Raw genomic sequence first — 12,790 nt, 5'->3', positions numbered from 1 at the left:
TCCAAGACTTCAAAGATATTACCTGGTGTGACTGGTGCCAGATGACTGCCAGCTCCTATGTGTCCTAGTAAGAAGGGTATGCCTAGGTTTGTCAGCCGAGTATCAGTTACTCAGCCTATGCAGATTTCTCCACCACTCTCTTCCTCAGACAGGATAAGGTTAACTCCATCAAGATGGACCTAGCCTAGAGTTGTTCAGTGGCTTTGATTTACCTACTGGCCAACTAAGTAATACACTTAGCACAGTAGAGTAGGTCATGAAACTCACTGCAGAGATCCAAAAACTGGGTGGTCCAAAATCAAAATCTCTAGGAGTGAGATATGCTTGGGAGTCCACAGCATCTCAAGAACATATCACTCATTGATAGCTTCCACCCCAGACTCTATTATGCAACTGAGAGCCAGGTGGGAGAATGGCACTGGCACGACTGATGGCGATGACTGCAGAGAGGCTAAGATGACCCCTCGTACACTGGTAAGCTCCTCACACCTTCATCTCATCAACTTATGCTACTTACACAGGACATATTACACTTCTGAAAAAAGTATCCAGGATGCACCCACGGCTTTCCCTCAATGCGAAAGGGAGAGAGGGAGGGGACCGGGGGGGGGGGGGGGGGGGGTTGGTGAGAAACCCTGTTTCACATGGATTGGGAACGTGCCCTTATCAGTTCCTACTGAGTAAATGTTCAACAGTGTCCTAACAAAGTAACCAGAGAAACAATAGATTTAACATCTAGGGTGGCCCTGCTGGGGATTACGGATGAGATAGGAGGGAATAGAGAAGCACATATTCTAACTGGTCTTGGCTTTTTGGTAGCCAAAAAATGACATAGCAAAACTATGGAGGGCAGAAATGTCCCTCTGTATGTAGGGGAGGAAACAGGGAATGGATATGTATCCCACATTAGAACGAATGGTTTACACTGCCTGGGAATGTCCATGGGAGTTTGACAAAACATGGGGGGCTTGGAAAAAGATGGTTTGAGGTTCCAACACATCCAACCTAGTCTATAATCATGGCTGGATGTATCACAACATGTTCTTTGTGCGGCCCTCAAAGACTCAGTTGGTAACACAATATCTAGGGGAGGAAGGCCCTCTGCTTGTGGGGCGATGGGCCTGTCTTCTTTGTAATGCCGCAGTGAAATGTTAGTATCATTGTCTTTTTCGGACTGTGTCATGTGTTCCAAAAATAAAAACATTTGGAAAAAATGAATACATTGTCAAAAAAAACAAAGCTGGCCTAGCACCAGCTCCTTCTAAAGAAAGAAAAACTGTTGCTGCGAGAAAATGACTTCAGAACAGTGGTTCAAGGCCTTGTATTCTCTCATCTGGATGGTTGTAAGACCCTGCTCCATGACTCCATGCTGGCACCCTTTAAGGGCATCCTGTACACCGCAATACATCGCACCCCTGGCTTGAAAGAATTTGTTCACCTAACCCCAACCCTGATGGAAGTCCACTGGCTCGACTTGCTGGCCCACACCATCTTCAAAACCAGCTCCATCATTTAAAAAAACATCATGACCAATACCCCTGCTTAGCTTGCAGACAAGCGCACAATCCCTGTTGGTTTTTGGCACACGCGCAGCCAAGACACCAGTAGACTGCACAGTAAACAGTGTCAAAAAGAAAAAAACATCTATGAAACTAAGATGTAGAACAACCTCCCCATATTTATCAGGACCGCCACAATACAGCTCCAGTTCAGAAACAGTGGAAGACTCACCTCTAAAAAGAACACTACATCACAATGTATTAAACCAGGTAATTCTCATATCATTTGTTGACTTTATGCTTGTCTTTCATCATGTATAGCACTCCACTGCCTTTTGTCTACGTTTCTGCTATAGAAATACCATATACATAGACACAAACATAAGAATGATTCTCATTTGTCTCTCAAGAGGGCTAAGGTACGAAGTTAGTTGAACAAGCACAGTACAAACCCAAGTTCTTGTTGCCTTTTTTAAGAGAAGCCTTTACTGTGCTGCTCCATGGACGCAAGAGCATGCTACCTTACTATGTTTGTGCTAAGTGGTGTGAGCACTGCAGCTATTATGTGCAAAGAAGTCAATATTACATGCAAACAGACTATTTTTCTAAACAAATTATTTTCTATCTCATGTTTCACTTAATACAGTTTTGGCTAACCTGAACTACATTTCCTGATCTACATTAGAAACAGGTCCTCTTCTGATCTTCAGCTACACACAACCATCTAATTATTTTTCGTCTTCTCATTTTCAGCTATATAAGATCACATACATTTTAGGAGTTTGGCTAACTGATCGATGTTCTCCAAGATAGAATTGACCTAAAATGTACCACAAATCTTCGTACTATGCAGAATAAACTCAAAATCATACAACCCTACGGCTGAAGCCACTTTATAAAATTCTGGTCACACAAACTAGATTTAGTCAGAAAAGACTTCTTTGTCAAATAACGTCATAGCATTAAACATGCAGACGGAGACACTGTGAAATGTTTTGCTACAATCCAATTTTCAGGAAATGTGCTGAATCCTGCAATCCCTGGATAAAGCATCTTGAGCTTGCCTCAGAAGATTTGAGCTTCAACACAGTCTCGGGCAACAAGCCATCGAAAAATGCCCCCATGGAAACCATAGAAATTCAGCTTTTACTCACGTCTAATGCTGCTGACCTTACAGAAAACATGCAATTTAAAAATGCTGCGTTCATGAGTGACTCTTCCATGCTCACAAACAATACGATTTAAAAGACCCGCTGAATTAACCACGAAGCCATGCCAACAGAATCCGCATCATGCTATTCCCTATTAAAGAGTTTAGATGTAGTTGACTTAAACGTTCCAGCGAATCGTAGCCATTCGGATTGTGTAATTATAAAAATGAATCATTACTGCATCTTTTATGCTGTTGCCAAGGAGTGAATGAGAAGGCACAAATGTTTAAAACCAATGTTTCTACATAACGGAATTTTTGTTGAAGCGAAGTTTAGAAACACTTTTTGGATACAGAGAATATTTGGGAACTGACATTAACTGCTACATTCTTACAAATCGTTAAAAAAACGGTCTCAGTAACTGTTGCAGTATTTGAATGCTACCAAGAATCATTTCAAAACAATTTTATGAACGTTGTTTTTCCTGTTTCTTTTCTTATGTAACCGATTTTTACTATGTAATTTTATCATGCATGACTTTAAGTAATCTCTAACTTTGCAATGATTTCAATTAATCATGTAGAATAAACTATTTACAGTCATTAGGCCATCACTAATATTTCAGTTTAGTATTTAAGAGGATGCCATTTCACAACACAGATTTTTTCTGTTATCCCGATTGTGAAAAATCATCTGTTCACGAAGCATCCTGATGTTTCATGTAAACATTTTAAGTCAGCGTAAAGCTTGTCTTGATGTGGTCCAAAAAACACTTAAGTTCTTTCAATGCTTAATGTAAAGACATAATGTTAGAAATGGGGTCTCTAGTTGGCAGTCAGTGTACACCCTGTCCAAGTAGTGACCCTCACTCTAGTCAGGGTAAGGGAGATACCCAGCCTGATAACCCTTGCTCACCCCCTTGGTAGCGTGGCACAAGCAGTCAGGCTTATCTCAGAAGCAATGTGTAAAGCATTTGCACATAACACACAGTAACACAGGGAAAACACTACAAAAGGACACCACACCGGTTTTAGAAAAATAGCCAATATTTATCTATGTAAAACAAGACCAAAATGAGAAAAACCCAACATACAGTAACAAAGATATGAATTTTGCAATAATTAACTTAAAAATACAGTTCCTTGAAGTATATAACTCCGTCTGGGGCTATCACAGCATCTTGAACAACAAATCCAACAGTTCAGGCCGGCCGCGGCATCACGGGCCAGATACGATGTCATGAAGACCCACAAACAGTACCTTGGAAATGTAGTCCTCGCTATGGAATCCAGAGTGCGGCATCAATGACGTTGGTTCCAGAGGTCGGTGCAGGTGTTGTCAGGCCCTTAAAGTCACACGTGTTGCAGATCGAACTCTGGGCTAATAACGAAGTCAGGAGCCCTGGCATTGATAGTGTCCGGGCTGCTGTGTGAAGCGGGACGATGCGACGTGCGCTGCCCACATGTCACGGTGCAGGTGGTGGCATCGTCGTTGCTGGAGCACTGTTATCGGTAGTCCCAAGGCGCTGGTACAACGCAGGGTGGGCTCTGTGTGGCACACACTGCTTGCAGTGCAGACAGGGGTGTCTGTTGACAACGCTCGAGTCAATGGTGCTGGCGTCAGTCGACCAGCACTGCAGTGCGGGATGGGAGGCTGCTTTGTGTACCTCACAAGCGGTGTCCTCTGGCCACGGTACAGGCAGCGGCGTTGATTTGAGCATAGAGCGTCATCGGGGGATATCAAAGCTGCAGGGTTAGCAAGGCGATGTGGAGTCCGGGGCCCACGGTGCAAGCAGCAGCTCGGGGACTTCGTCAGGTGGCGGTGGTGAGACCAAGGTTGCAATGCGAAGCGGGGCATGGCTCCGTGTGGCAGCATCAGGTCACGGTGCGGGCAGCGGCGTTGTTGACAGCACTGTGGTGGTTTTTCTTCTTTTGAAGCACAGAACACACAGTTCCCAGTGCTGTAGTCAGATGAAGCTGAAGCCTTTGAAATCCCTAAGTCTTCCAACAGGAGGCAAGCTCTACTTCAAGCTCTTGGAGAAACTTCATAAGCAGGATACGCAGCAAGGGGCAGTCTTTGTTCTCTTTAAGGCACACGCAGGCCAACCCAGCAAAGCACACACAGAAAAGGGGCATTACTCCTCCTCCAGTTCTACAGCTCTTCGCCTTTACAGAGGTTCTTCTTGAGCCAGAAGTATTCTAAACATCTGGGGTTTTGGGTCCACTACTTATACCAGTTTTGGCTTTTAAGTAGGCAAACGTCAAAATAAAGTCTCTGTTGTTCACAAGATCCTGCCTTGCCCAGGCCTGGTCCCAGACACACTCCTGGGGGCAGGAGACTCCAATGTGTGAGGACAGGCACATCCCTTTCAGGTGCAGGTGTCAGCTTCTCTCTCCCCACTCTAGCCCAGGAGACTTATCAAGATTTGCTAGCTACACCACAGCTCCCTTTGTGCCACTGTCTAGCGGGAATTCACAAACTGCCCAACTGTCAGTCTGACCCAGACATGGAATCCACAGGCCGGCCGAGGCACAGAATGGTTAAGCAAGAAAATGCCCACTTTCTAAAAGTGGCATTTTCAAACAGACAATCTAAAAACCAACTCTACCAAGAGATGTATTTTTAAATAGTGAGTTCAGAGACCCCAAACTCCATATCTCTATCTGCTCCCAATGGGAAACTGTACTTTAAAGATTCTTAAAGTTAGTCCCCATGTTAAACTATGGGGGAGATAGGCCTTACAATAGTTCAAATCGAATTTGGCAGTATTTTACTATCAGGACATGTAAAACACACTAGTACATGTCCTGGCCCATTGGGCTCCTTAGTGCCTACCTTAGGGGTGCCCTACATGTACAAAAAGGGAAGGTTTGGGACAGGCCAGTGGGTAAATTTACCAGGTCGAATTGGCAGTGCCAGACTGCAACCACAAACACTGCAGTGGCAGTCCTGAGACATGTTTTCAGGGCTATTCATGTGGGCAGCACAATCAGTGCTGCAGGCCCACTAATAGCATTTGATTTACAGGCCCTGGGAACACATAGTGCACTTTACTATGGACTTACTAGTAAATCAAATATACTAACCATGGATAAACCAATCACCAATACAATTTACTCAGGGAGCACTTGCACTTTAGCACTGATCTGCAGTGGTAAAGTGCGCAGAGACAATAAATCAGCAAAAAACAAAGTCCAGCATACCAAGAAAAACAGGTCAGAAGGCAAACTTCCACCTGCTGCACCATTGAAAGTTATGTATTTACAGTCATTCTCTGTTCGCTTAATGTTGGCGCTTCTATCTGTGTGCTCACAGTGGCATAGCAAGGATGCTGATGGCTCTAGTACAAGGAAAGAGAGGCCCACTGACTGCTGTTTGGGTGGTAAATTTGAGCTCAGGTGCCACTGCTCCTGCTGCACCATTGACAGCTATCCCTCTGCAAGGCCTGAAACTAGTCTGCGTAACTTTCACCAATTTCATTAGCAGCATTACAGGTCGTCGAGGAGCGTTAAAGGCAGTGATGTACCATCTAGCCTCCAATAACATTATATGCGTTGGCTCTGGTTTCATTAGAACAGTGTCACTCTAAGGACAATGATGCCTGACTGCAGAGTTCTAGAATGAAGAATGTACAGTGGTAACAATCTATTTACCTGTTTCGAGTTGGTTAAGTATAGCTTGGCAGACAAATTCACAATTTGCAGTTTTACATGGTCGTCTTCGTTAGTGAAGCTCTTGGCCATCTTTCTCAAGACATCAGGTGCAATCTTCGGAACTCGCTCACAATATTCTCCAATTAGCCACAGAATGCTAGCTCTAGCCATCGGCACCTAAGCAATAACGATAAATAATATCAGTTTTGCACTGCAGATAAGCACATTCTGTATGTTGCTTAATTTAAGCTAGTAGTTCAGTCTTTTTATGCTCCGAAATAGTATTACCTTCACAATGTAAATACTTTTAATTACCACATTAGAAGAAAAGCCTTGTTGAGTTACACTTCAGGATTCAGTGCAAAATGGCTGCTGGTGAATGTAAAGAAATATAATAAATCTCAACCCAGCTTTCCCTCCCGCCCTGACACATGGCCCCTTCGATAAGTGGCGAGATGAGGGCTGTCTAACCATATCGGACCTCTTTCACAACTGGGACACATTACCATCTGACAATTGCAGCTGAGATTTTAATCTCCCTGCCTCTGAGGCCTATCATTATGCCCAATCGAAACACTAGGTCCGTCATGCAGAAGTGCGACAGGCTGTCACTAAGGATCTCCTCCCCATAGAGCAGTTTGTTCGGATGGCTGGGTCTTCCAAGTGTTGCACCTCCTTTCTTCATGCCCTTCTGAGATCTATCCCCTTGCGCCAGGTAACACTTTGGGAGCAAACATCGGGGATATTGATTGAGGATCGACAATGACACAGATTATGGTGTGATATCTCTAGATTTAATCACTCACTAGGTCTACATGAAGCCCACTACAAAGTTATCTACGATTGGTACCTATACCCCGGAAAATTGCGAAAATATTCCCCAATACCTCAAACAGATGCTGGAGGGTGTGTGGCCTCCTAGGAGATTTTTTATCATATCTGGTGGGACAGCCCAACAATACACCCTTATTGGGAAGAAAGTTTAGCCCAATTAAAAGATTTGAGGGGGGGTGCCCTGTATCATCGACCCCAGAAAATGTTCTATTGGGCCTCAGAGAGCTATTTCGTAAGCACCAGACACACGGAGACAGATTTATTCTTTGGCTATGCATTGGTGCTGTTACGATGACCTTGGCATCAGCCTGGAAGAAATCTGAAGCTCCATCGCTGTCACAGTGGCACACATGCTTTTGGCATGCCCTCACCATGGAATGGCTGACTGATATTATGACTGACTCTAGGAAAGGTTTTCATTACATATGGGGACCTCTGGTGCAGAACCACAAGAAAGAGCTTCCTCTGTTTTCGTGGGCCACCCAAACGAGGCCATTTCATCTTTTGCCAACATGATCCCTCTTTCAGATCTACACCAGGTTGAGCCCAGAGACGCTTGGCTGGGCTGCTTCCCCTTCTTATTGTCCAGATGTACCGTCTATAGATTATTTAACCAATAGGACCTGATCATGGAAGTTATTTGTTACCGTTAACCAATTAGGGATGTAATGTTTCATATATTTGTGTTTTTGGATCCAAAAGGCACATACGGTGATGCAGTCTTGGATGTTGCTTACTGTTAAAGTATTTGTTATATATGCATCTGTATGGCCTCCTGAATGAAACACTGTTCCTGTTAATAGCTTCCTCTGTGATTTAGGCCACATGATTGAAATTTCAGGACTGTCTATGTGTTGACTTTGAAAACCAATAAAAACAGTTTGACAAAAGAAAACCACAAACATAAAGAAGGAAGGTCTATATGAAGGGGGGTAGAAATGATTTTATGTTTTTTTTGACAGCATAAAGTACAGAAATACAGGTGTATGAATCTGTGGACAACTATCTGGTTAAAATTCACAGAATCATTCTGCATGAAAGACTAAATAAAAGTTTTAAATAAACTCCTATTTGGGAGAAACAGCTGCATAATAAACTTCTCCACAATCACTACAAACCTTAAGCCTCCAAAAAGCACAAACATTACAAAATCGTTAAGTCATGTGACTGTGCAGAAAAAGCACAATCACCTAAAAATTTTGGTAACTGGCAGAAAGTTCTCATTCTAATCAAAGAACACAAACATATGATATTTTATGCTTTACACACCAAAGTCTGTAGGCCACAGATAACATGAAGGCAGCTGGAGATAGCTATGATTAAGAAATCTGAAATACAATGAGAAAATCTGGCTGCACAAATTGCAATCGTAGACATCCACTTTAAGAGCTAGTAATTAAAAGGCTTTATGTGTATTGGAAATAAAACCCTTTTCAGAAACGGCATCCATTGGAAGAACATTTTTATTGTGAACGCAGCATCTTACACACGGGCTTCTGCACACAATCCATATTGTGGGTGGATTGAGGCCAGATGACACAAACCAGACTGGGACGGGAGCGACTAGAACTTAAACTTGGAACAGAATCAGATGATACCACTGCTGAACTGTTATATTCGACAAACCTATGCATTTCTACATCATACAGTTGTGTAATGCAAGCTGAAAGTACAAGTTACTTACCTTTGGTAACGAAATATCTGGTAGAGACATATTCTAGTTGCAGATTCCTTACCTTGGAATTTCCCCCAGGTGTCAGACTGGATCCGGAGATTTCTTTTCGAGCAATTACCTTGTGTGTCGGTAGGTGGTGTCGATCGACTCCGCGGGCGTCATTGTCGCCATTATGAAGTCGGGAGTAGTACATAGACGCCCCCTTTGCGCAGTGACGTAAGTTTCTTTTAATGACTTTCCACGCCAAAGCGCAGAGCCGCTAAGAACACTGAGATTGGTGCACTAGAGCTAAGGACCTGCAGGGGGAATTACTGTCCCTAGACATCAGTTTGTAAGCGGGGAGGATGGGTGGGTCAGTAAGGAATCTGCAACTAGAATATGTCTCTACCAGATATTTCGCTACCAAAGGTAAGTAACTTGTATATCTGATATAGACTTCTAGTTGCAGATTCCTTACCTTAGAATAGAAACCCAAGCAATGGCATCCTCAGTGGTGGGCTGTGAACCAAGATCATACTAGGAAGTCCTGCAGGACTGAACGACCAAAGTAGCCATCCCAACAGACCTGACTGTCCAGGCTGTAGTGTTTAGCAAACGTGTGCAGGGACGTCCGCATGCTAACGCAGTGGAAGCAGCAGTTGCTCTGGTGGAATGAGCACGCAAGCCCTCAGGGGGTTGCTTCTTGGCCAAAGCGTAGCACATTTTGATGTGAAGAAGTACCAATCGAGAGATGGTACTTTTTGCACCGTCTTCCCTTTTTCGCACCCACATAGCCAACGAAGAGTTGATCGTCCACCTGGAAATCTTTAGTACTATTAAGATAGAACGCCAATGCTCTTTTTGGGTCCAGTCGGTGGAGTCTCTGCTCCTCATGAGAAGGATGTGGGGGGGTGTAGAAAGTAGGCAGGGTGATGGACTGGCCTACATAAAAAAGCGTAACCACCTTTGGAAGGAAGGAAGCCTTAGTGCGCAACACCACTTTGTCAGGGTGCAGAGACAAGTATGGGGGTTTGGACGAAAGGGCTTGAAGCTCATTCACCCTGCGAGCAGAGGTGATGGCAACAAAGACAGTTTTGAAGGTGAGGAGCTGTAAGGGACAACAGTGCATCTGCTCAAGGGGAGAATACATTAAATAAGTAAGGACAAGATTGAGGTCCCACTGAGGCATGATAAATGGAGTGGGAGAAAATAAATGGGTGAGGCCTTTTAGGAATCTACTCACTATAGGAGATTTAAAAAGTGAGGGCTCATCATGTAACCTAAGGAAGGCCGAAATGGCAGATAAATACCCTTTAAGGGTGCCCAAAGCAGAGCCCTGCTTGGCCAAAGGAAGAATGAACAAAAGAACCTGGGATAGAGGGAGAGAGAGGGGATCAACAGATTTGTTGGTGCACCATGCCACAAATGTATTCCAACGACAGGCGTATACAGTTTTGGTGGAGGGACGACTGGCTGCCAAAATAACACTGCAGACTTCGGGTGGAAGATCAAAAGTCGTCAACTGTCACCGCTCAATCTCCATGCATGAAGGCGGAGGTTGGACAGGTTCGGGTGAGGGACCGTCCCCTGTTGCTGCGACAGAAGATCTGACTGAGTGGAGGATCGAGGCTCAATAGATCTGGATATCAAACTCTCCGTGCCCAGTCCGGAGCCACCAAGGTGACTTGGGCCCGGTTGTTCATGATCTTCTTGAGAACTCTGGGCAGAAGTGGTATAGGAGTAAAGGAGGCCGGAGTTCCATTTGAGACAAAAAGCGTCTCCGAGCGAGTGCCGCCTTGGAAACTCCAATGCGCAAAACAGCTGACATTACGCGTTCTCTGCGCAGACGAGCAGATCTAACCAAGGCTCTCCCCACTGCTGTAAGACCTTGCGCCACCTCCGGATGGAGACGCTGTAGGAAGTTGGCTCTGTATATACCAATTCAAAGAAAGAAATAGTGTGCACATAGTCCAAGGGTTCCTCTTAGAGGTAAGTTAGTGGCAAAAATAGATAATTCTAATGCTCTATTTTGTGGTAGTGTGGTCGAGCAGTAGGCTTATCAGAGGGTAGTGTTAAGCATTTGTTGTACACACACAGGCAATAAATGAGGAACACACACTCAAATACTTACTCCAGGCCAATAGGTTTTTATATTGAAAAATATATTTTCTTAGTTTATTTTAAGAACCACAGGTTCAAGATTTACATCAAACACTTTAAATGTAAGGTACTTCACTTAGATACTTTAGGAACTTTGAATGAACACAATATCATGTACAGTCTTTGTAAAAATGGCAATAAGCTATTTCAAAAGTGGACACTGCAAAAATCAACAGTTCCTGGGGGAGGTAAGTAAAGGTTAGTTTTGAAGGTAAGTAAAACACTTACAAGTCTCAAAGTTGGGGCATAGGTAGCCCACCGTTGGGGGTTAAACGCAACCCCAAAGTTACCACACCAGCAGCTCAGGGCCGGTCAGGTGCAGCGGTCAAATAGGTGCCCAAAACACATAGGGCCTCATTATGACCCTGGCGGTACAGAACTGCCAGGGTCAACGGGGGCGGGAGCACCGCCGACAGGCCGGCGGTGCTCCCTTGGGCATTCCGACCGCGGCGGTAACGCCGCGGTCGGACCGGGACAACTGGCGGTCTCCCGCAAGTTTCCCGCTGCCCAAATGAATCCTCCAAGGCGGCGCAGCACGCTGCGCCGCCTTGGGGATTCTGACACCCCCTACCGCCATCCTGTTCCTGGCGGTTCGCCCGCCAGGAACAGGATGGCGGTAGGGGGTGTCGCGGGGCCCCTGGGGGCCCCTGCAGTGCCCATGCCAATGGCATGGGCACTGCAGGGGCCCCGTAAGAGGGCCCGCTAGTATTTCACTGTCTGCATAGCAGACAGTGAAATACGCGACGGGTGCAGTAGCACCCGTCGCACCTTCCCACTCCGCCGGCTCGATTACGAGCCGGCTTCATCGTGGGAAGGTTGTTTTCCCCTGGGCTGGTGGGCGGCCTTTTGGCGGCCGCCCGCCAGCCCAGGGGAAAACTTGGAATACCCTCCGCGGTCTCTGGACCGCGGAGCGGTATTTTGGAGGGGGGAAGTCTGGCGGGCGGCCTCCGCCGCCCGCCAGACTTAGAATGAGGGCCATAGGCTTCTATGGAGAACAGGGGTGCCCCGGTTCCAGTCTGCCAGCAGGTAAGTACCCGTGTCCTCGGGGGGCAGACCAGGTGGGTTTTGTAGGGCACCGGGGCGGACACAAGAAGGCACAGAAAGTACACCCTCAGCGGCACAGGGGCGGCTGGGTGCAGTGTGCAAACAGGCGTCAGGTTTTGTATAGGAAGCAAAAGAGGGACCCGGAGGTCACTTCAACGAGTCAGGCAGGCACAGGGGGGGGGGGCTCCTTGGGGCAGCCACCACCTGGGCTAGGCAGAGGGTCGCCTGGGGGTCGCTCTTGCACTGGAGTTCGGTTCATTCCGGTCCTGGGGGCTGCGGGTGCAGTGTTGGTTCCAGGCGTCGGGTCCCTTGTTACAGGCAGTCGGGGTCAGGAGGAGCCTCTGGATTCTCTCTGCAGGCGTCGTTGTGGGGGCTCAGACGGGTCGTCTCTGGTTACTCACGGGCTCGCAGTCGCCGGGGAGTCCTCCCTGAGGTGTTGGTTTTCTGCAGGTCGAGCCGGGCGCATCGGGTGCAGAGTGGGAAGTCTAACGCTTCTGGCGGGAAACGTGGAGTCTTTAAAGTTGCTTCTTTGTAGCAAAGAAGTTGCAGGTTTTTGAACAGGGCCGCTGTTCACAGGAGTTTCTTGGTCCTTGGGTGCAGGGCAGTCCTCTGAGGCTTCAGAGGTCGCTGGTCCCTGTTGGATGAGTCGCTGTTGCAGTTTTCTTCGAAGTTGGGAGACAGGCTGGTAAGGCTGGGGCCAAGGCAGTTGTCGTCTCCGTCTTCTCTGCAGGGCTTCAGGTCAGCAGTCCTTCTTTTTGTTAAGGTTGCAGGAATCTAGTTTCCTAGGTTCTGAGG

The 12,790-nt window shown here is 46.2% G+C and overlaps 1 protein-coding gene across 3 annotated transcripts in view; it reads right to left on the bottom strand.

Moving 5' to 3' along the window:
- AP3B1 (adaptor related protein complex 3 subunit beta 1) overlaps positions 1-12,790 on the bottom strand; it is a 1,440,584-nt gene that overhangs the window by 671,785 nt on the left and 756,009 nt on the right. For all 3 annotated transcript variants that reach the window (XM_069223388.1, XM_069223395.1, XM_069223382.1), the window contains exon 15: positions 6,304-6,480. In XM_069223388.1, coding sequence (XP_069079489.1) covers positions 6,304-6,480 — 177 coding nt within the window. The remainder of the gene's footprint in view (positions 1-6,303; positions 6,481-12,790) is intronic.

This window comes from Pleurodeles waltl, chromosome 1_1 (genome assembly GCF_031143425.1).
Source record: "Pleurodeles waltl isolate 20211129_DDA chromosome 1_1, aPleWal1.hap1.20221129, whole genome shotgun sequence".
In the NCBI taxonomy this organism is placed as follows: domain Eukaryota; kingdom Metazoa; phylum Chordata; class Amphibia; order Caudata; family Salamandridae; genus Pleurodeles; species Pleurodeles waltl.
This window is presented reverse-complemented; position numbering and strand designations above follow the sequence as displayed.